Below are 24,580 nucleotides of genomic sequence, written 5' to 3'. Positions count from 1 at the left end.
CAAAAACTAATAAATGAAAATGAGAGTGAAGAAATAGTTTTAAAACATTAATCTTTATATTAAACTATATATCAATTCTTACATGAAAATAGATGCAAGAAAAATAAGACTGATATTACTATAGTTCATAATGATGGAGAAATTTTATTCTAATTACTACTATGATTTATTAAAATATTTATGATAAATAATTAAACTTTAATGAGATGAACATATTAGAATATCTCTCCATCACAAGTATATTCCAATCTCCAAACATATAATGAGACTTTATTTTCAAAGAGGAAATATTATATGGACCACAATTTAATAAGTTCATTTTCTTTTCAAATCATAGCTTTACTTCAAATAAACTGTAAAAATAACAAACAAACAAAATAAAAAATATCAACAAGTATGGTGGCTAAGTCAAATTTCGAGTTCAAATTTTAAATAAGTAACATTCCTTTTTGTTAGAAAGCATTTTATCTTCAATGTACAATTTTTTTTAACGTGAATTCAAATTGATACAATCTATAATATAAATATCGCATACGGAATAAGAGAAACTTTTGACATGAATTCAAATTTATGCTATATGTAATATATGAAACAAATAATAAACAAAATAAATAAAAAGTATCAACAAGTACTATTGTAGTTAAAGTAAAATTTGAGTTCGAATCCTAACTACATAACATTCATTTTTGTTAGAGAGCATTTTATCTTGACTACTTAACTTTTGAACATGAATTCAAATTCATACTATCCACAAATACATATATAATCTTATAAGATAATAAAAACACAATTAGTCCTTAATATATAACTTTTTAACGTGAATTCAAACCTATACACTCCACAATACAAAAATAATTTTATCCTCATTACATATACAACATTTTAACGTAAATTCAAATTTATACGAATCATAACACATATGTTAAAACATTCAATGAAAAAAATATACATAACAAACACTGAATAAAAAAAATAGAACAACAAAATAATTATTTTTTTGGTTTCTTATCCCATGTTCGAAGCCTGCATTGAAGCTTCGATCATATCTAAATTACGCATTGCAATTTACAGGGCCCATTCGAAGATATCGCTCCGAACAAGATTTTAACAAAATGAAAAGATGAAACTATTTTTTTTTTTCAAATAACATTGTTTTCTTCTTCCCACTTTCCCCTGCCCATACAATTTTATTCTGTCACTCTGCTTTTCTCTCTCTCTCCTCCATTTTCAACTGCAATTTTTCTATTTGAATCCAAAACAAAATTCTCTTTTTATACAAATCCACATGCTCTTTGATTAATATATTTGTTAGTAATATTTTGATCTGAGTCAATATTTGCTAGGGTTTATATAAATTCTCAATTCATCGAACTTTTACCAAAACAAATTAATTAATTTTTTTGTTGTGGCTAATTTTTCCTCGTTTGATTCATTTCTACGAGAATCAATTAGCCTAATCAACCCCTTTTCGTTTTCTTGAAGAATTTCTGAGATAATCGATATATAAATTGCAATTTATCGATATATATAGAGGAAAAAAAGGATTTTTTTTTTGGATATAGATAGAGATTTTTGGGGTTTTTCATATAAAGAGATGATGGGTAGTGGATTACAGTTCAATCGGAGTTTTAACGGTGAAGATCGGTTTTATAGTGCTGCGAAGGCTCGTCGGAATGTTAATCGGAGTTTTAATGGTGAGGATAATTTACGGAGAGCTAAGAGTGATGTTGCTGTTAGTAATTTTCCGGCGAAGACGAAAATGAAGGTGGCTGCCGTCGATGAATCGAAGAAGGAGTTACCGGTCGCTGCTGCCGTGCCGACATCGGAAGTTTTGCCGCTTTGTAATCTAGAGCGGTTTTTGAAATCTGTTACTCCTTCAGTTCCTGCTCAATATCTATCTAAGGTTTAAAAAAATTATGGCTTTGTGTTATTTAGCTGTTTAATTAGATTTTTAAACTCTTTTTATGGGTTTTGATTGAAAATACTTGAGTTTATATTAGCGATGAGTTATTCAAGAGTTCTATTGATTGGATTAGTACAAAAAGTATAATACTTTTATTTCGTATTGTTTCGTTGTTGTTATTGCTGTCATATCTATATCTCCTTTTTCAAACTGTCTGTCATGCTTTATTTAGGCTGAGGGTCTATCGGAAATCACCTCTCTAGCTCTACGAGGTAGAGGTAAGGTCTGGGAACACTCTACCCATCCCTGGCCCGCACTTGCTGGATTACACTTGGTATATTGTTGTTCTTTGTTGTAAAGATTATAGGTTTTGATTGAAAATGGTTGTATTGGTTTAAAGCTTGCTGGAGTTTGGTTGGAATGAAAGTTTAACTGCCATTCATTGTTAAGATTATATGTTTTGATTGGAAAATGGTTTTATTGATATAAAAATTTAATCTTTTGCTGGGTATGATTGATAATTTTACTGTAGTCTATTGGCTGTGGTTGGAAATTTAAGTGTTAAAGAAAATTAGCTGTTGTTTGTTGTTAATATTACAAGTTTTGAGTGAAAAATGGTTGTGTTTGTAACAGACAACTATTAGGGATTGGAGGACGTGTGATGTGGAGTTTCTGCCTTACTATGTACTTGGCGACTTATGGGAGTCTTTTAAAGAGTGGAGTGCATATGGAGCTGGAGTTCCATTGGTTTTGGATGAAGGTGATAGTGCAGTTCAGTACTATGTACCCTATTTGTCAGGTATTCAGTTGTACGGTGACTCTTCAAAGGCTTCAGTCAAAACAAGGTATATATTTGCTTGTTTTTTTCCTTCCATGTTTAAAATTAGTTTTTTGTTGCTCATGGCACAGCCAATTTTTCTGGCCTTTGAATTGATAGTCTCAATACCACACACTGAAGGTGCTTGTTTTTGTTTTATCTATTGTTTTCTGTATGCTCCTTGATGCTTATTTCAGCTCCACAATTATTATTGGGTATATTTAGGTTTTGTAAGTAATGATCATCTGCTTTGACATAAAGTGCGGATACAGAATAGTTGCGGCATTAATTCAAAATTGTGTATAATAATCTTGGTGTACATTATCAGATACTCAGCAAGGAGAAAGTTTTTGCATGATATTTTCTTTGTGCGCATTTCCAATTCCTCTTTGTCGGTACTGCATAATGTTTTTGGCAATGTTGCTCGGACTCTTCAAATATGTTGATGGTGTGTGTGTCGGATCCTTCAAAAGTAGTGCATTTTTGAAGGATCCAACTCGGGTGGGGCATCATTTTTGGAGAGTTCGAGCAACATAGGTTTTTGGTTTTTGGTGGAAAAATTCTACATAATATTGATAAGAGAAGATAGTTCTATCAGCATCTTTTCAATAAAGAAGTGGAAAGCAAAAAGTTCTCAAGACATACAGATAGAGGCTAGAAATTGTCTACCTGCTTCATTCCGCTTTTATAATGTCATTAACTTACTGTATCTGGAATGAGCTTTTGGGTGAATGTGTGGGTTGCAAAGAATCCAAATCGGTATCTGATTCCGAGGCGTGGCTCTTTAACCAAGTACCTCAGTCGTCTTTTTAGATGGCCTCTTACCATGATTGTGCATTTCTTTGTCGACCAGTAGGCTGCTGCTTCTGTAAGATCTTTCATAGCCTTTGCTTGGGCAGCTCTTAAACCTAATGGGTACTTTCTCACTTAGTCTTTGCGGATAGATGCAAAACCTATTGCATCTCACTATCTGAGGAGTCCAAAAACATGTCCAGTTGTCACCATAGTTTATATAGATGGAACTGAAAGTGTGGGCCTGATGCGGATACAGAAACTGGCTGTTGTTCTTTTTCTTGTTCAGGGGAATGCTATCTCATGCTTACTATATGAAGAGAAATAATTTTTCCCAGTAAGTTAAATAAATAAATAGTTTATCACTTTATTTTCGGTCAGTCAATAAGTTCTTTAATTTACCTTTGGGAATATGATGCCCACCAAGTTGGATAATTTGATTGTAGGATTGGATTTCTTCATAGGGTAATAGTGGAAAAGGTGGAGAGTTCTAGAGTAAATTTGGAGTTCGTCTCTATAAACACAGTTGCCTCCAATGCCTTTAGTGAATTCAAATTTTTACAGTCATCCTCTGTTACATGATACTAGTGCAATTTGCTACACTACGTTATCTAAATTAATTACCCGGTGTTATGAGTTTTGAAACACCATTTGCTCCTTGTATGACTTGACTTTACGAGTGCGACTCCAGTCAACTTTTTGTTTTCTTTATTTAGTTTGTTCTGATAAATTACAAATTTTGTTCGTGCTCTTATGTTTAGCAGAATCATATATATTTTAAGAAAATTTTGTGCTTACATTAATGATGTTTTGGGGTTCCATAATATGAGGTAAAGAAGTCGTTTTCATTAGCTGTGCTGTGCATTTTAGGTTTGGTAGAGAACAATAGTTTTGGTCCTTCCTTGAACCGAATGCATGGTATAGATCTTTTTATAGGTAAACCAGGCTTGACATGCCGGTACTAGCCATTAAAATACATGAATCAAAACTTGAGGTTGTTAACTGTTTTGAGGATCTTCTTTGATGAGCTCTCAAACATATTAGTAAATGTTCAACTAATTTCCTTATTTAGGGAGTAAATGTTTTGCTTTTCTGTCGCCTCTTCCCCGCTAGCTGATAAGAGAACCTCTGTCCTCTAGTGCTACATTTTTTAAAATATCCATTTTTTATACATACATTCAATATATATAGGATTTTAAAAATATGTACATACATATTATTTATAATGATTGAATTGCATGCTATTCTGATTATCTTGATGTTAGCTTATACTTGTTGTTCGACTTGGTCCTCTAGTGAGCTTAACACTTCCATCTTACCAGGAAGACCCAAAAAACCGAGTACGAAGGGGTTGTTTGGTATGTAGGATGGGATAAACAAAGTTATTCCATGATTGGGGTATCCCATGGGATAAGTTATTCCACCATATATATGGATAACCCCATCATTGTAGTATACATGGTGGGATAAATAATCCCGGGACTAAATTAATACCCCTAAGGCCCTAACCAAACGCAATATAAAATCATTATGCACTTTATCCAGGGATTATTATCCCTTGTACCAAACTACCCCTAAGAATGATAAATGCTACTCCCTCCGTTTCACAAAGAATGACCTCCTTTCCTTTTTAGTCAGTTTCAAAAAGAATGACCTCTATCCTTTTTTGGTAACATTTTACTTTTTGCTTTCCACGTGGCATGTTTAAGACCACAAGATTAAGGGCAATTTTGTACATTTGACATAACTTTAATTTAGGACCACAAGATTCAAAAGTCTTCTTTATTTACTTAAACTCCGTGCCAAGTCAAACCAGGTCATTCTTTATGAAACGGAGGGAGTATTTTGTTTTACCAATAAAAAAACATGCTATATATTCTTTCCATCTATTTTTAATGGTAAGCACTGAACCAGGCTTCTCATTTGCACTTTGCTTTACTCTCCCTCTCCCTCTTCTTGAGTCTGCCTTTCCCTATTCTCGATGTGCCTTTTCTGCTTTCGAAAATAGTAGCAGAATATTTGGTCAAATGCTATGGAATTGCTATTTTCCATCCTCTCTTCTACATTCATCTTTCTTTCTGATGCATCGTTGATATCATCCTGTGCTTTCCTGATATTGTTGATCTCAATGCACTTCTTTAGCTAGTATATGGATGGTCATGTGGCATATAGCTAGATCTCATGTTTCATGCGTGTGCTTATGTTGTAAATGCACATGATTCTGTCTCAAAGATTGTCCTATACTACTACTCACCTACTGTTTTCTGAAAGGGTCTGAAACCTTGAATTGATGTTGTTTAGATTTTGATTGAGAAGTTTTAAGAAACATATGATATTGAATTGACATTTTCTCTTGCATAGTAGGCGACCAGGTGAGGAGAGTGATAGTGACTATTTTCGGGATTCTAGTAGTGATGGAAGTAGTGACTCTGAACACGAGAGACGTTGCTTGAATTATTCAAGGGAGCAACGGATGTATCATAGCCAAGCAAGTGAAAGCTCTCTTAGTATCGATGGATTATCATTAAGAGACAGTAATGCTACCTTCCAAGAAGGATTTTCAAGCGATGAGGGTGAATCTGGGTCTTCTCAAGGTGCCTTGCTGTTTGAGTATTTTGCACACGATCAGCCTTATGGTCGTGAACCTTTGGCAGACAAGGTTGGTCTTTTTTTTGTTTGATAAGTAAGATTGTTGGTCTTTTCCTCCCTTCTCCCTCAAAGTATAGTCATTTTTTGTTTATTTCATTGATAGGGAGTAATGGATAAGTTACTCTTCTTGTCTTTTTGTTTTATCTCATATCCTCATTATGTTTCGTGTTCTGTAGATATCTGATCTTGCCCAACGTTTCCCCGAATTAAAAACAATGAGAAGTTGTGATCTCCTTCATTACAGTTGGATTTCTGTGGCCTGGTATTTTTGCTTTTCTTTCCCATTTCATATCAGGATGTATACTTGTTTTTCCCCTGAATTTTAATGTGCTGATGTCTGTTTTGCAGGTATCCAATTTACCGGATACCTACGGGACCTACTTTAAAAGCTCTGGATGCTTGTTTTCTGACATTTCATTCTCTTCATACACCCATGCCAGGTATTTGGCATTTTCCACCCTAAATTGCTTTTGTTTTTTTCGGTGAATATTACAACTGTGGCTTCTTCTGTTCCCTTTCGCAATTTTCCATGTTTATTCTTTTCATAATGTGATGTAGTGTTTTTTGATATTTGCATATGTATGTTCATCTGTACTAGTATGTTGGTATTCATATATTTCCTTAATCTATTCGAGAAAAAAAAGAAGAAGAGAATTAATGCTGTCAAACGAAGAATTTTTGACTGCATCAATTTCATAGATTCATTGCAATCAATATATTTAACTCATCTCACATGGGAATACGGATTTATAAGAAGGCTCCAAAATAGTTCTATAAGAGACATAAATATAACCTCTGTGGAAGTTGTGTAGCGAGGTTTCCTCTTCTTCTTTTTTTGACAGAAAATCCGCCTGGCTAACTGTTAGGACCAATCACAGCCTTTGAAACTCGGGATAATAGGCCTTCTCCTCTACCCTTCTCCACTTAAATACCAGGCATAGTTTGCATGGTGCAGGGCTTGAACTTCTGGCCTAACACAAGACCCTCAACCTTTGCCACTTGAACCGAGTCCCAAGGCTTGTCTCAGTCCTTAATAGGAATAAGAAGCTAACTTATTCTTTTCACTTTGTTATTTTTCTTGAAAGATATAATCTTAATGGAATAGAATGGCAGAGCTTTGGAGTTTGGTATCATCAGTAGCGAAGTTAGCACAAGACTTAGTTTGTGTCATGCAGTGTTGTTTGGTTTGAATGACTTATGAAGCCTTAAATCTGATATCCTCCAAAATTGCAATGTTGTCTTCTGGCGAGTTTAGCATGTTCTCCTGGCTATAAATGGGGCATTAATCTGGTAAAAAAGAGTTTGTTGCGAAAAAGATGTCCACCCTAAGTTCATTAGCTCTTTGCTAGCATGTTGGAACTTGGAAGCCAACCTCTCCTTGAGTTTTGGTTTTGTTATTCATGTATGTCCCGGTGAACAAATCTGGTGAAGTATGTGTTAAGAGTGTGTATTACAGTAGCCTAGAGTGGGTTGCTTGTAGCATTTAACTAAATTGTTCTGTTGCAAATGTGTTTTTGAAATTTTACATGAACTTTCTGCAGGAAATCAAAGTGGTCATACCGCGTTTGTTGCATGTCCAACTGATATGGATGCTGCCCCTAAGATTCCACTACCTGCTTTTGGCCTTGCTTCATACAAGTTTAAAGCGTCACTTTGGACTCCAAATGGCGGACCTGGAAGACAGTTAATGAGCTCGCTCTTACAAGCTGCTGATAACCGGCTAACGCTTCTTCAGGTCAATCACCCTGATTTCAGTTTCTTCTGCCAGAGGTGAAAATGAGATACTCTCCTCTGTTTGTGGTTAGAGAACCACTCTGTGGTTGATACAGCTGTTGATTTTCCAAGGAAAAATGGGTTAAGACTTAAGGATTCGCTCTAACCTTTAGTTACGATGCTGTTATCTATACTACGAGGCAAAATAAAATTAAAAAAAAAAAAGAAAAAAAAAAGAAAAGAAGAAAAAGAAACCGTAAATGGAAAGCCAGCCCTCAGGCAAGGTCTGAATATTGATGGGAAAGGAGTGGAAAGTTAGTAACATAACAGAAGTTCAAGGGAAGTTACAAATAAAAGATCGGTAACAGATGAGCTGATGAGTAACAATGCTTATGCAGGTGATCGAAGGACTGAAAGTATAATAGTAAGATGGCACCATAATGCTCCTCATTTTCGGTTTATAGTAGAGAGAGCTGGCTGTTTTTACTGCCTTGAATTTGTTGGTGTGTTATTTATACTAGCATTCTAGCATATTTTGATAGAGCTACTATATATGGTGGTGAAATGTAGCTTCCCCATGTCATGTACATTACTTTTTATTTGACTTTATTTAGTAATAATAGACTATTTAGGTATAATTCTGTCTCGTGCCTTTTATTTTGTTGTTTTTCTGGGCAGTTCAGCATTTATATTTTTTCTTTCTGATCTGTTCTTGGTGATAAAACTGAGTTATTGACTTATTGGTGTGTGTTCTTGGTGCTTGACTGCTGGTTAACATTTCGTGGCGCCTTTATTCCAGTATCAGTCTATCGGAAACCACATTTCTACCGCCACAAAGGTAGGGGTAAGGTCTGCGTACAATCTACCCTTCCTAGAATCTCCTTGTGGATTGCGCTGGGTATGTTGTTGTTGTTGTTATATCTACAGGATTAGTCATCCATTGGTGTTACAGTGTGAATGAAGAGACTGAAATATAGTGGCGGCCTTCTTATCGTTGTGAGGCTATGTTTGAACTTTTTAATAATGTTGTCACACTCGTCTCAAATCCTCCAAAAATGCACTAATTTGCTAAGATCTGACACATGCACTTGGCGGAAAATTTTGAAGAGTCTGAGCAACATAGGTGTGAGGTTGATGCGTCACATAAGGAAAGATAATATGCTTTACTTGCTACTTAGTAGCAATTCAAGTAGTTCTTTGTCTTTGTGATCTTGCTCATATAGCTCGTAGGCAATCAACGTAAAATAAGTCAATTTATTATGTGGTTTTTTGTCAATTGTCACGTTAGACTTCGAATAATTCTCAGCATAATAATAAAAAAAAAGATTGTCGATGAAAGCTATCCTAATTTGTTTGAAACTGAGACGTAGTTGTAGTTGTTAGATGAAAAATCCATGTGTAAGTAACGCTTTTGTGACCATCAATTAATTCATAAACACTTGATTAGCAACCAACAAAAAGAAACAAAAAACTTGATTTAATATCATTAATATGAAGAGAGATTTTATAGAACAAAAAACACAATTTTACAATGGAAAAGATATGTATAGTTCAATAGTCCCTTCTGGTTCGATCTTTCCCTCAACCTCACGTATAACATGAGCTTAGTGCACCGAGCTGCTTTTTAGTTCAAGGTAATTCCATGTCATTGAACTTTTTGTCTAAAGCCTCAGAACAAAGTTGTCCCATTTTATGATAAAAACTAACCATATCTGAGAGTTGTTCAATTGACATTTTTGCAAGAATAGCCCTAGCCATTTTTTCTCTTTCTTCATTCATCTTCAATCTGTTCATGTATGTTGATGCATTCCTCACTGTTGCTCCCATTTGCTTCAACCTATTCTCTTGTTGTACACTCAATGCTGTATTTGCCTACATGTTATACGCAAAACCGTTCAGAATCTAGAGTCAGTAGGTTCAAATTCTTCCAAATGAACGCTTTTACTATATGTATTCATTTTTTTGGGTACTGGAAAGGGAAATGAAGGAAAAGGTTACAAAGTGGTCGTAGAATCAAACCCTCACCAACTAAGTTGAAAGTTCAGGTAGTCAACTAACTGAACTACTAAAAGCGTAAACCAATAGAATTCAACATATACCCAATCTAATCCTGCAAGTGGCTAGGTCTAGGGAGGGTAAGATGATGTACACGGACTTTCATGATGTAGTAGGGTCAACCATGAAAAACATGTTTATGTATAACCGCACATTAGTAGGGTTTGAGAAAGGGTCGCACCCCGGGTATGAGGCAGACAGTCCACGCTAATGCAAGTATTAGTGACTATTTAAACCCATGACCTATATGTTACATGGAGACAACTTTACTGTTGCTCCGAAATTTTTTGAAATATATATATATATATAAAAATAAAAATAAATTGTACCTCAAGAAATTCAGCTCCAGGTTCAAGTTCAGATTCTTTTTCTGAAATTCTGCCAAGTCCATTGCTATACATATTTTTTGCAATTGAAAAACTTTTAACAATGCTTTTTCTTTTGCTCTCTAATTCATGGTTGAATTTTATACCTCTACTTGGTATATTTCCAGGACCATTAAGCTTCTTTGCATATGCAATTACTGCTTTAACAAATTCCTACAAAATCAATCAAATACATTTACAACGTCGTTAAGTTCTATGTACTGTCAGTATAAACTATAAAAAATAATATCAATACTGATATCAAGTAATTTAAGAGCATTGGCTAAGGGATGAGGAGGAATGGTAAATGTTCTTCCACGTTAAATCAAGAGTCACAAGTTCGAGTCTTGAAAGTGAAATCCTCCTGGTAAAGAACACTAAAATCCCCTATACTGTTTTTTTATGAGATGAATTTGAATTAGTCAAAATATTAGGTTTTGAATACTAATCATTGTGGTTAAGTTGATTTGACACATTTCTTTTTGTATGTATTCTGAAAAAGTGTGCATTTCTCTAAATTACACACACAAAAAAAAAATTGAAATTATTTTCTTACTTTCTTTTCATTAAATTTTCCAACACTTTATAGGTGATCAATCACATGATTTCATAGACAAGTGGCCAATAATAATATCAAACTATAAAAAGTATCTTTTTATACTCTTTATTGTATTATTATATGGTATTCAATATCTATCGGCCTGACTAATTCATATTCAACACTCGTAATCCCTACTAAGGGTGGAAACTATCACGATGCAAGCTCATAACACATATTAATATACGCTTTGGTCCACCAAACCTCACAAATTTATTCCTTAGAGTACTACACCATCATTGAACTCAAAAGCAAGACAATATATCTATCATGAAATTTATGACACGCATTATCTGCTTTGAGCCAACAGACCTCGCAGATTTGTCACCACCCAAGCTCATGCATGACACGTATAAACTACACCATCATTGAGCCCAAAAACACACATAACATGAGCTTGGATTGCGACGAATTGTCACCATTCCTAGGATTCAAACTCAAGACATCTGAATATCGATAAAATTAATTAACAAGTTGAGAGTTTAATTAAGTACCTGGTAAGCCATAGCACAACCTGGATAATCAAAATCACCATTATCTTGTCCACGCATACGTTCAGGATGAAATTGTAATCCCATAATAAATTTACCTTCTTGAGGATTATATGCATCTGGATCATAAAAACCTTCAATTAATCCATCATTAGCAAATGCCATTGGCACAAATCTTTGTGCTAATCTCTTAACTCCTTGATGATGATAACTATTAACCCAAATCTCCATTTTTTCATCATCTTCTAATGACTCTTTAAACCATTTGTGTAATGGTGTATTTTCAACTATTTTCACCGCATGTCTATGTCCATCATAGTTTTCATAGTTCATATGTACAACTTTTTCATACTTTTTACCTATGTCGCTCGGACTCTGACTCTGACTTTGACTCTTCAATGTTGATGGATGTGACAACATTTCTAAAGAGTCGGAGCAACATAGCTTCTCACAACTTTTAGACAATTCTTTCTCTATAACACTCTGACATGACTTCAACATTGTCGATGGTTGCATGTCTGACATTTCTGAAGAGTTTGAGCAACATAGGTTTTTGCAATCCTTGGACAATTCTTTCTCTATATCACTCGGACACGACTTCAATATTGTCGATGGTTGCATATCTGACATTTCTGAAGAGTCTGAGCAACATAGGTTTTTGCAGTTCTTGGTCAATTCTTTCTCTATGGTGTTCAAGCACTTCAATAACCCCGACGGGTTCATGTCTAATTCTCCAATAAGACACGGGTGCAACATCAATGACATTTCTGGAGAGTCTGAACGAGATAGCGTTTGATAATTCTTGGACAATTCTTTCTCCAAATCTTGATAAAGGGTGCCACCACAAGCAACATTAAGGACTTGTGAACCTCTACAAATTCCCAAATAAGGTATATTCCTCTCAAGACATAGTTTTGCAAGTGCTAATTCAATTGAATCTTTTTCTTTATCAATTGTTGTGTCACTTGAATGTAATTTTTTTATTTCTTCAAGCTCTTCTTGTGATAATCCAGATAATTCATCACTATCATAAAGTGATGGATCAATGTCTTCTCCTTCACATAAAAGAACTCCATGAATTGGTTGAAAACTTTCTAGTAACATGTGTACACCACTAACTCGCGGTACTATAACAGGCGCTGCTCCATAACTCACGATAAGATCTAAGTGATATTCACCTGCATACAGACGTTGAACATATAATCAAGTAAATTCAAATATGCCCTTTAGACAATTCAGATAAGTTGATCACACAATTCATTACACATATATATGTTTGATAGATCTTTTTGCTTATCAATTATCAACAAGAATTTAAAGAAAATAAAAACTAGAAAAGTATAAACCATCACAACAATTAATGTAACAATTTTTCAAAGATGTCATAATTAATATGTTTTTATTCATAAAACATCTTACAACAAAAATCCCTCTTTTATCCCCCAATCCAATTCCTCCACTAACACGAACCTCAATTAGATTCAGTCATGCTACACTTTTTAGTTATCAAAAGAACAACTCTAATAAAAAAAACATGAAATTAACAACGAAATTTAATTTCACATATAAAATTAAAATAAAAAGAGAAATCGATCGACTACTTACCAACAAAATCAACAAATTTGTTCTTACGAACAGTTCTTCTAGAAACGATTAGAACCCTAGGAAGAATCATTGATAGATCTGGAGCCATCTTTAATTTCTCTATACTTCAAAATCCAAGAAAAACAATTTTAATTTATAGAGATAATTTTTTTTTTATTTTATATATATATATATATATAAATCTTTCAAAATATTCTTTTTGAAATATTTAAGACTATGAATAAGGTCGTGATCACAACCAAGTTTATGTATGTGTTACTAATTTATGGTTATATTAGAAAGATATATATAGGGGTAAATCATGCAAATAAATAAATAAATAAAATTAATTAAGGGATAGGCGTAGTCGAGTGGCCACATAAAACAAATATAGTGGGTTTGATTGGTTGGTATTTGGTAAGGCGGAGCTACAGATCAGCTTACGAGTTTAGTCATAAGAAAAGTCGGAATTTAGGGTTTGGAGGTTCGATTTTGAGGTTCTTAGCTATTTTTAAATTTATGGGTCCATTTTGATTATTTATACATGAATTATGAGTCGAATCGAAAATACAGGGTTCAGGTGAATATGATACTGCAACTCTATGTCATGAAATTCAATAGTTTTGACTCAAACTTTGTATTTGTATGTATATTAGTTAATGTAAAATCTAAAAATTCAAAATTCTAGTTTTTTTCTCAAGATTAAAGAATTTTATTATTAATTATTATTAATTTATATTGCAATATTGTAAATCTTTTTTTTTAGCATTATCTAAAAATTAAATTAGAAGTCAAACGGCTTGATAATATTGCTGACGTGCTAATGAGTGTATTAAAGCTTAAAACGCATCTTGACGAATATGCCACCTGGATTTTAGAGGTGCTTTATTTTGGATAATATTTATAATTTTACATTTCGACTTTTTTTAGGTGTGACCTAGTAGTCAATAAAATGAGATGAAGATTATTCGAGATTAGAAAATAGATATTTTTATATAACTTTTGTGTAAAAAATTATTTGCATCGGTGTCAAATAAATTTATCTTGGTAAAGTTACAAATAAAGACGAGAATAATTGATTAATTTTGAATTAATGATAAATATATATAAAATATATGTCAAGTATTCATTGGATGCAAATAAATTTTTATTTTTCTTTTCATCTGTCTTTCGAAATTTTGGTTGAGTGGTTGGGAGGTGGGTCTCCATGTGGGAGACCTAGGATCGAATTCAGCCTCGTTATAATTACTTAGCTATGAGTTGGTCGTATGAGGCTTGTTTGATGCGATTTACATCTCATGTGTGATTTGCGAGTTATTGCATAATGAGTAGGTTATCACAAAGTGCTCACCACAAAGTGTTCACCCAAAAAACAGAGGCAGAGATTGTGGATTTCCCTACGGTTTCCATTATCTATGTTCAGATGTACTTCAACTGAATCAAGTTATAGTTGAACGTCCAAATGAAATTTGATGATAAATTTAAGAAATTATCAATGTATTAATATTGATTATAATGTAAATGTATGTTTCCTTTTAATATCAATAAATTTTCAACTTAAGATAAGGTACAACCAAAATTAAAAATTTCACAACCACCTATTAATAGACACAACTAGTAGTATATTAATTTCTTAATAGTCGGCTATTTGTAATCTCTACTGTTAACCAATTGGTGCTTTGAATGTAGCCATGTTCTAATTTGGCATAATCACATTTTGAACATTTAAGATAACTTTAAATTTTCTCTATTTTCTTGTTTTGTCATAAAATTATATTATAACTAATAATAAAGCAAAAGGTCCATCAAGATAAGATTCTTCCTGTTATAAAATTTAATGTGGATTAGATCATGATATATAGAGTTATACACTAGAGTACTAATTATCTTGATCCTAATTAAGAATTGATTTAATAATTAACAAGTTATCTTTTTTTTAATCGATTTGTAATCATCCTAAATCACAAGCTTGTATTGAACACTTTTTTTTCCCTACTCAAGGTTCGATATACATTTTGAACTTCATATATTAGCACTAAAAGGTCTCACTTTGAGAAGTAAAACACTTTTCAATCATAGATGACTCAAATCCCTAGAAACACCCAGACTCGGCTAAATTCAGTAAAATTTGCTTTTGAATTGGTCAATAATCAAGCTAGCGATTCCAATGACTTTAGGTTCATGAGCATGTTGGGAGATTATATGATAGTTGAAATAGTAGCTCGAAGCAAGAAGGATTTTCTAAAAACAACCTTTCCGGAAAGAGTGTGTAATAGCATCACTTAAGGTGTGTTCAGTACGTAGGAAAACATTTTCTATCATACCGAACATACCCTTAATCTCATTTTTATGTACAAGAACTAAATATTGAAATTAAAATAAATACAAGTAATAGAGATAACCCAACTCCTCCCAAGATTGGTGAATCATATTTGCCATTTTAGCTTGAGGTGAATTCAAAAGATCAATTTGTGTGAAGTTTATGGGCCAGTTATATAAACAGAGGGCCATGAACTAGACAACCCAATAAGAGGATTGGGCTTTGCTTGGATCCATGTTAATATATAGGAAAAATTATGCAGAATAACAAATATTTAGCCTATATTAAATACTATAGCTACAATTTGAGAAAATTACAATTTGTGGTTGTAGTTTCCCAAATTCTTGAATTCACTGATTTGTATAAATTCAGAATTTGTATAATTTGGTTCTTGATTGTATAAATCAAGAATTTTGTATATGCTTACCCTAACTATTTGTATACGGTTTATAAAAAATTCATAATAAATTACTCTGTTTGTATATTGACAAGCGAAATACACAAACGGAGTTTTGAAAAATTCCTAAATGTATGAATATAGAATTTGTATATACTTATCTTATCTGTATATTCGCAAGCGAAATATATAAACGGTAACCTCCATAGCAAACGAAACTATAACTATGGAGCTCAATTGTCGATACTATAGCTATAGAGCCTTATTATGTCTATTTTCTAAAATTTCCCATATATATGACTAATTTGAGCAATAATAAATTTAACCTTAAATTATTTTTAAATATAAAAATATATTTTGAAGATAACTTTTAATAGAAAGTGCACAAAGAAAGCGATCAATATGAGTTATGGTATAATGTGAGACTGTTCCATCTTTAACTAGGTCTCGAGTTCAAGCGAATATTCCAAGTATGAAGAAAATTATGTGGAGAGTACCACCTTCAAATGACCTGCTCAATTGGTTTAATAAATTTAAAAATAGTTTCTTGAAAATATTTTTTTAATACAAAATCACTCAAAAAGGAAAATAATGCAGAAAAGCCGGTGAAGAACAACCGGATAACCGGCAGCCACCCAAACTCCAGCTCTACATTTATGCTCTTTCAACTTTTCACATTTTACTTTCTTTGCTTAAAGAAAAAAGTTGGTCGATTCATGAGATAAAGACGAGATATTCAAAATTAAATTTGAAATAAATTTATATTTCACCTATTGAAAGTAAAAAAAAAATGTTTTTTTTTTAAATATCTTACTTAATTCTATTCAACTTTCTATTGTGAACAATAATCTCGAGATAATTTAATTCGCAACTCGGACACTCATTAGTGTACTGTACACAGTCACTATCAAACAAGGAAGGAGGAGGAGGACCCTACCATCCAAAAACACTATTTGATTAATCATTTTTCTCATAAAGTTACAAAAATGATATACACTTGTTATAGTAACTCAAAACTTCAAAAAAGCAGCTGCTAAGTGCTAAATATATATTCGAATAAAAGTAAAGTAAAAGCACCCATTTAGCCAATAATAAAAAAAAAGTACAGTGAATTTGATTGAGAAATTATAAAGAAGGAGAAAGTGAAAAAATTTGTTTTCTAGTTTGGCCAGTAATGGCGGTTTCTATTCCTGTTCTTGTAATTGTTATTGCACTTCATCTCATTGCTTTTGTTCTTGCTGTCGGTGCTGAACGACGTCGTAGCACGGTACCCTTTTGAGCTTATCTTATATTTTCTATGTTTTTTGCTTGTGGGTATAGTTAAAGATTGTTTTTTTGGGTTCTTTGTTTATTGGAGATAGGTAAAGATTGTGTTTTTTTTAGTGTGTTAGTGTGTTTTTGTTGCTGGGTTTAGTTAAAGATTGGGATTGTGTTGGATGTTTCTGGTTTCTTGTGTTGTTAAAGATTGAATTTTTGGGTGTTTTTTGTTTATGGGTATAGTTAAAGATTGGATTTTCATGGATGTTTTTGGTTTCTTGTGTTGCTAAAGATTGATTTTTTTTTGGGTGTTTGGTGATTCTGGGTATAGTTAAAGATTGGGTTTTTGGTTCTTAGTGTTTGGATATAGGTAAAAGACTGATTTTTTGTGTTAGTGTGTTTTTGGTCTCTGGTTGTAGTTAAAACTTGGATTGTGTTGGATGTTTTTGGTTTCTTGTGGTGCTAAGGATTGATTTGCTTCTTTGGGGTGTTTGGTATTTCTGGATGGTGTTGAATAGTTAAAAGTTGAATTTTTTGGTTTTTGTTTTTTGGTGTTGTGAAGATTGAGTTTTTGGTTTTATTTGCTAATGAGTCTTCCTTGAGCCAAGGGTCTATCAGAGACCATCTCTCTATCTCCCAAGGTAGGGTTAAGGTTTGTGTACACTCTACTCCTATGTTGCTCTTACTCTCCATAAATGTTGCCGCACCATGTCGTATCCTCCAAAAATGCACTACTTTGGAAGGATCTGACATGCACCATCGGCATTCATGAAGAGTCCAAGCAACATAGCTCTACTCTCCCCATAGTGGAATTGTAGAGGTATGTTGTTGTTGTTGCTAATGAGTCTAGTTGAAGATTAAATGTTTTTGGTGTTCTGTTTTCAGGGGTATAGTTAAGATTTGAACTTCTTTTGGTTTTTGAATATAGTTGCATGGTTGGTAAGGATCATATAGCCAACCCCAACTTGCTTGGAATTTGAGGCAAAGTAATTGTTGTTGTTGTTCGAGTTGGGATTGAGGCGTAGTAGTAGTAGTAATTGTTGTTTCTCTGTAGTTAGTTCCCTTTTATGGTTTTTCTTTTTGTAGTCAAAGATGGAGTTTTGAATGTTGTTTTGTGTTTGTGAAGGCGAAAGTTGAGCCGGATAAGTATGATGAACGGACGTACTGTGTATATGGAACGGATGCTTCTACAGCCTATGGATTGGCGGCATTTGGGTTGCTTCTGATTAGCCAAACGTTGGTCAACGGCATTACCAAGTGCTTGTGTTTTGGAAGAGGAATGATGGGTGGTAGTTCTACTACTTGTGCCATTTTCTTCTTTGTCTTCTCCTGGTAAGAATATGGTTACTGTTCTCTCTATTACTTTTAGTTTATTTACATTCTTTTGTCTGGTTGTAGCGCGCTTAGCCTCTTGAGTTAACAAAATATTCACGTGATTTAGGCAATGAGATTGTTTTTGTTGATTGGCTTAATTGTTATTTGTTAGTTTAAGATTGATACTTCTGCAATTATAAACTAATGGAGGCATCATACCTTATTGCAACTTAATCTTGCCATAGAGTAACCGTATGTTGGATTTATTGGAGACTCATAGGTGAAGAACCCTGAGGATGATTTTGTGACAAAGAAGAATGAAAAAGGTTCAACTGTAATTTACAGATGGAAAAACAGAACTAAAGAAAACTAGAAAGTCTCGTGTGATTATGTTAGTATACTTTGTGTTGTCTGAAAGGCACAAAATCCATTTAACCTTTTTCTCCGTAGTTGGGTGCTAAGTATTCCTGAGTTCCATTGGTCACCTTACTCTTCCTGTCTGTTTGCACCATTTGATGAAGTTCTGTACCCCTTCCTTTCTTTCACGGTTTAGATTTCATTTTGTTTGAGCCAAAATGGTGCTACTAGATAAATTCTGATCTTTATAGCATGCATTAAGGTTTGATCGTACTTACCCTTCGGGGTGGCCCAGTGGTTTGGGCTTGGGACTTCCATGTTGGAGGTCTCAAGTTCGAAACCCCTTGCCAGCGAAAGCAAGGGGTTTGCCTTCTGGGTCGAGCTCGTCGCACCGGGCTTGCCTAGTGCGGGTTACCTCTCCTATGTGGTTTGCGATGCCTTGTCATCAAAAAAAAAAAGAAAAGGTTTGATCGTACTTGTGCAATAGGTAAAGAAATGCTCAAAACCAATATCTTTTTTCTTGAGATAAAAAAAGAAGTTATATTTGTTTTGAGCATTTCTTTACCTATTGCACAAGTGCGATCACAACTTAGTGTGACGCTATAAAGGTCTTTTTCACCGAGGAAATTGATTCATTAAGTTGTTTGTGAGTAGCTGTGACACCGTAACAGGTGCAAACCCCTTGATGGATCTTTGAATTGCCACTTGCCCAATCTTACCAGCACTAAAATAAGTGGTTGAATAGATAAAATAATGAAGATATTTTGGAGTTCCGCTGAGGTGAGTTTTGACTTCTTTTTTTGTACAACAGTTAGTCTGGTTATCTCATGATGTATGTATACACAAGTTAATTAAGAAGAAACATGAAAAGTAATTTCCATATATATTGCAACTGAATTTGAAAGAGGAAACTTCAACAATCTGTGATGATGGTTTTTTGCCTTTCAGAAGTATACATGTGTAACTTTCTGCCAGTTCTGCTTAGTGTTTGCTTTGCTTTTTGTGTTCAGTTAGGCAGGGGTGGAGCTAGTGTGGAGCGTGTGGGTTCTGCCAAATCCAATAGCTTTAGTCCAAATTTTGTATTTTTTTTCTTAAGAAATATGTAAAATATGTAAAAATTATTTAGTTTAGAACCCATTAACTTGAAAGAACTAGAATTCCGAACCCATAAGCTTTAAAACCTGGCTCCACCTTTGTTGGTTAGTGTTTCTAAATAAGGAGAGAGATGATAACAACAACATATCCAATCTAATCCCACAAGTCGGGTCTGGGAGAGTGGTGTGTATGCACACCTTACCTCTACCTTGTGAAGACAAAGAAGCTGTTTCCGGAAGACCATCGGCTCAAGTAAATTCTACCACTAGTTTGATGGAGTTAGCACGAATGATTTAGGTCTGATTAGAGCAGAATTGATTCATACCATCGACCCCTACTTTCTTTGGGAGTAAGGTATAGTAATATTGTTGTTTAATAGACTTAGACAACTAGCATTGACACTGCCCTAGAATAAACACGGATGGTTTTGATTGAATGTGGTGATGATAGGTGATATCTAGTTTAGATAGTTGGCTAGTGCATGAGGCTATTCTCATTGGTTTCGATGTTGACATGGTGTTCTCGGTAGTGGATAAAAGCAACAAAAGATTTAATGAACATTTGTATGTAAAAGAACATAAAGTGATATTAAGATACCAAATTGAAATTAATAATCCATAACTTGAAAATTGAAATGATGAAGATGTAAGTTAAAATGCAAACAATAGGCAAAAGACCTGTTAAATAAACATATGAAGAAATAAGAACACATTCAACTTTGTTCCCCAGAAAATGATTCGCTCTCGTTTGTCCATAGCTTTTGAAGTTGAAACTTGAAAATTTGAGTTTTGAAGTTGTGGAAGTCCAAATAATCCAAAAACTAGTCGAGCGACTTTTGGGAACTTGAAATATTTGAATATCTGATCAATTTGATGACCCAAAATCTATGGCCAAACACTAGCGGAAAAATGAAGAGGGATCAAGGGAGAGGTGAGTGAAAATACTAGCAAAATTCTCTGAGATACTTCCGTTACTTTAATTCACATTTCTTCTGTATCACATTCTTTTTACCTTTTGGCTCCATAGTCTATGGCCGTTGTCACGATAGTTACTTTTTCAGTTCTTAACCTCCCTATCTAAAGCAGCCACAGAAACTTGATGGCAGTAGAACAACATATATCTATTGCTTACTTCCTTTTTTGAATGACAAACAGGGTTAGCTTTTTAGGAGCAGAAGCATGCTTATTGGCAGGATCAGCAAAGAATGCATACCATACAAAGTATCGCGCTGCTTTCCAAGTTGAAAGCTTGTCATGTGCCACCCTCCGAAAAGGTGTATTTGCTGCTGGCGCTGCCCTGACCTTACTATCAATGATCGGATCCATTTTCTACTACTGGAAACACTCAAAGGCTGATACCGGTGGATGGCAAAAACACCAAAACGAAGGACTTGGAATGGCAGCATCTAACTAGACCGAATCTACTGAAAGAAAGGGCTGAATCCATGTTTCTTCTAAAAGGTCCGTTACATTTACAAATCGAACAAGATGTTTCGATGAGGAACTTAAACATGAAGAGTTCTAGTCCTTGGTTTGGTTTTGTACCATCCATAGTTTACATACATAATATATATTATATATGAACGTAGTTCGTAGAAATTTAAGTAAATTCGTATTAAGCAGCATTCGCGTCCACATCATGTCTGTAATAGCTTTTCTGAGGAGGTTATTATAGATTATGATCTCTATGGTTTTCTTGGTAATGAACTTGAAAAAGGGTACAATTTTACAGTTTGAATCAATTTTCTGTAGTTTATTTTGTAATTCTATGTAAGTGAACAAACTATGAAATGAAAGAATGGTATTCAGTTTCCTTATTATTTTTTTCGAATTTGATTTGATAGAATGTTCATTACTTTGTGTAGATTTTGAGTGCTACAATGTTTGTTCAGATGTAACTCTGTTTGTATGAGCTTGCTCATATTGCTGGTCTCAAGTTTGAATAAAGGAGGAAGGTTGCAGTAGGCTAATAACCAGCGTAAAATTTGTCAATTCATGATGAATTCTCGTAATATTTGTGTTTGTTGTATATATTGAGAGTTATGATTTCTCATGATATAGAATGCATTAACCTACAAAAAGAACATGGTAAATTAGGTGATATATACAACACATAAAGCTCATAAAATGGCAAAATTTTGATGAAAAATACTTTTATAAATATTTAGATGTTTCATCAAGCCAGCGGGTTCTGAATGATCTCCCTTGTGCTTAACCATCTCGAAAAAATAATAATCATATAATCCGTTTGAAAAACATGTCTGAGTTACAAAATATAAATTTCTTGCTCACATTATATTCCTAGCTTGGTTTGGACATGGTATTTGTCTATCTACAATCAATTTCATCTAACCATGAAGGGGTATTAATTGTTCGATGGATAAGATATCTTTATCTTAACCAGAGATCTCGGGTTTAAATTTGGAGAATGAAAAACTCCCCGTAGGCAACACTTTCCCATTAATAAGGCCTACACAATGCGAATTTAGATTAGTCGAGCCAAGTGATGGAGATATATGAAATATCCCTTCTTGATGTTGAACTAATTATTGTAATTTGTACTATTAAACATGGGTTAACAAAGCTTAATTAGTTGGTTAGAGACAAAAAAAATGAATGAAATAACTCATAATAGAAGACATCATCAAAAAGCACATTTACTATTTGATCAAACATATTTTTCTTGAAGAAAACTAGAATTACAACAACCAACATTGGTATACTTATATTATATTACCTAAGAGTAACATTTTCAAGATAATTAACTCCAAACATTAATACCAACATTATTATATTACTAATTGAAGTACAACATTAAGGATATGTTACACTCTTCAACAACAAGAAAATACACATCTTAGTTATATCTTAAACATAAAAAGCTAATTATAGAATACAACAACAATGTAACAACTACATACGCCTCAGTCCCAAATAAGTCGAAACTGACTATATGAGTACTCCTCACTGACCATGTTACTCCATATAAAATCATCTTAGCCCAACATTAAAGGCTAATTATAGAAGACAACAAACAACTACTACATAAACAGGTAGGGGTCGACTATGACTCTTCAGTACTGGTCGTACCATGTTACTCCATATAAACTCGTCTTAGGCCAATATTTAAAGGCTAATAATATATAAATGGGACATTAGTATTCTTAGCAATTTGGGAAAGGGGAACCACAAGTAGAAGCAACTTTCTTGGCATTAGGAGAAGAAATCATCTTTTGAAGTCTTGGATCCTTCATGTATTTGCAAAGACATGGCCTTTGTTCTTTCAACTTTGAGCAACAAATTGAACTTGGAGTTGTGGATGATGTTATGGCATTTGCACATGGACTTAGTTGCAATGGATTGCAACTCACATATGCTTTTGTTACCTTAGTTTCTTGAACAAAAACCAAAAAAAGTACAATTGCAAAAATAGCCACAAACCTCATTGTCATTTTGGATGATCTAGTAGTGTGTGTGTGTTTGTGTGGTAAGTGATGAGAGTATTTTTATGTTGTTGTGTGTGTTGTGATGAATACATTGACATGTAACCTCTATTTATAGAAGGGGAAGGTCATAGGCATCCAAACACTACTAAAAAAATCACTATTTTCACATTGAAATTTTCCACTAAAAAATGTTCAGTGACTATTTTCATAAATTTTTTGATTGAATCAGTGAGAAGAAAAAAAAAATAGTAGTGTTTTTCTACGACAAAATTAGGAAGTTTCCCGACATTTAAGTGAGAATTTGTTTTCCACCATGTATTTTACCAGTGAGCTGTTTTGATGAGAAATAAGTGGGAAAATCATGTTTTATAGTATAATTTTTTCCATTGATTTATAAAGAAACCCCTTTGTTTCTAGTAATGAAATTTTTATGTTTGACAAGTTCAAGTTTTAAGGCTTTTAGTACAGATGGAATATCGTATTTTTAAAATTTATAGGTTCATAATTTTATATTAATCCAAACTTAATGAGTTTTCATGTTTATATCTATGTTTCGTGTCAAAAATATTAAGTTTAAGTCATATAAGTTAAATATATACCTAAAAAGCAAAATAAAAAGAAGATTTACTTTTTCTCCCCTCCACCTTTTTTTCCCTTAATCATGTGCTGGGTTAATTAAAGTAAACTAAGGATTTATTTTTAACAAATCATTTGATTCTTTCCACTTTTTATGCTAACAAAGAGTATATTATATAAAAACTATATAATATACTTTTCTTGAATTTTTTTATTTTTTGGTTTTGTGGATTTACACTATAAAAAGAAAATAAGAATTAGCGATGGATAGCATCTGCCATTAATCCTCTTTTAGCGACAATTTAAGAAAAAAATAATATAGCTATTAAATATTTAGCAATAGATAAATGATAAATTTCGTAGTTAATCTCCATAGCTGAATATATGTATATCTATAAGTAAAAAGTGGACTAGATTTAGCCAAGTATATAAGTAGTTTAATTTGATATTTTAGAAAATGAAGGGCTTTAAAGTTAATTTTTGGAAATCAACAAAAATTCATGTGCATTACATAAACTCGCTCATGTACAATAATTTGCAAATCACATAAAAAAAGATAAATTTGATTAGATAAATTTGACATGACAAACTCAACTGAGAAGATGTCGATAGAGATTTTAAAGTTACTCACACATTATTAGTAATAATATCGGCATGCTTACCATTAGTTGAAGCTATCATAACAATCATGAGTTATGAGCAAATATTATGAATCAATAAAAGTTTTTTATTTTCACCCTTTTTTATGTGGTCCTATTTTTTGGCCGAGCGGAATTAAAAACGAATTTAAAATTTAAAATTTAAAATTTATGAATTCTGAATTCTAATTCTTTAAAATTATTATATTTTAAT

The 24,580-nt window shown here is 33.2% G+C and overlaps 3 protein-coding genes across 4 annotated transcripts; 2 read left to right on the top strand and 1 right to left on the bottom strand.

The window, feature by feature from the left end:
- Window positions 1-1,067: 1,067 nt before the first annotated feature.
- LOC125821563 (uncharacterized) lies at window positions 1,068-8,067 on the top strand. Of its 2 annotated transcripts, none has more exons than XM_049500984.1 (6): window positions 1,068-1,903; window positions 2,537-2,748; window positions 5,877-6,171; window positions 6,338-6,423; window positions 6,510-6,601; window positions 7,703-8,067. In XM_049500984.1, the coding sequence occupies exons 1-6, from the start codon at window positions 1,595-1,597 to the stop codon at window positions 7,933-7,935; spliced, it is 1,227 nt and encodes a 408-aa protein (XP_049356941.1). In that variant the 5' UTR covers window positions 1,068-1,594; the 3' UTR covers window positions 7,936-8,067. The 2 variants fall into 2 exon arrangements, with proteins under 2 accessions (XP_049356941.1, XP_049356940.1); XM_049500983.1 differs by having other exon boundaries at window positions 1,150-1,903; window positions 5,874-6,171.
- Window positions 8,068-9,459: 1,392 nt separating this feature from the next.
- Window positions 9,460-13,116, bottom strand: LOC125821559 (putative glutamine amidotransferase GAT1_2.1). The gene is made up of 4 exons (XM_049500978.1): window positions 12,989-13,116; window positions 11,387-12,561; window positions 10,259-10,468; window positions 9,460-9,746 (listed from the first exon to the last, which is right to left on the bottom strand). Exons 1-4 carry the CDS (start codon window positions 13,074-13,076, stop codon window positions 9,504-9,506), a joined length of 1,716 nt encoding a protein of 571 aa, XP_049356935.1. The 5' UTR covers window positions 13,077-13,116; the 3' UTR covers window positions 9,460-9,503.
- Window positions 13,117-16,724: 3,608 nt separating this feature from the next.
- LOC125821581 (uncharacterized) lies at window positions 16,725-21,526 on the top strand. The gene is made up of 3 exons (XM_049501000.1): window positions 16,725-16,951; window positions 18,068-18,273; window positions 20,862-21,526. The coding sequence occupies exons 1-3, from the start codon at window positions 16,859-16,861 to the stop codon at window positions 21,118-21,120; spliced, it is 558 nt and encodes a 185-aa protein (XP_049356957.1). The 5' UTR covers window positions 16,725-16,858; the 3' UTR covers window positions 21,121-21,526.
- Window positions 21,527-24,580: the final 3,054 nt, after the last annotated feature.

The sequence above is a fragment of the Solanum verrucosum genome, unplaced genomic scaffold, assembly GCF_900185275.1.
Source record: "Solanum verrucosum unplaced genomic scaffold, falcon-dt-bn FXZP01000217.1, whole genome shotgun sequence".
NCBI classification, from domain to species: domain Eukaryota; kingdom Viridiplantae; phylum Streptophyta; class Magnoliopsida; order Solanales; family Solanaceae; genus Solanum; species Solanum verrucosum.
The sequence above is the reverse complement of the archived record's forward strand: the minus strand, read 5'-3'. Positions and strand labels throughout refer to the sequence as shown.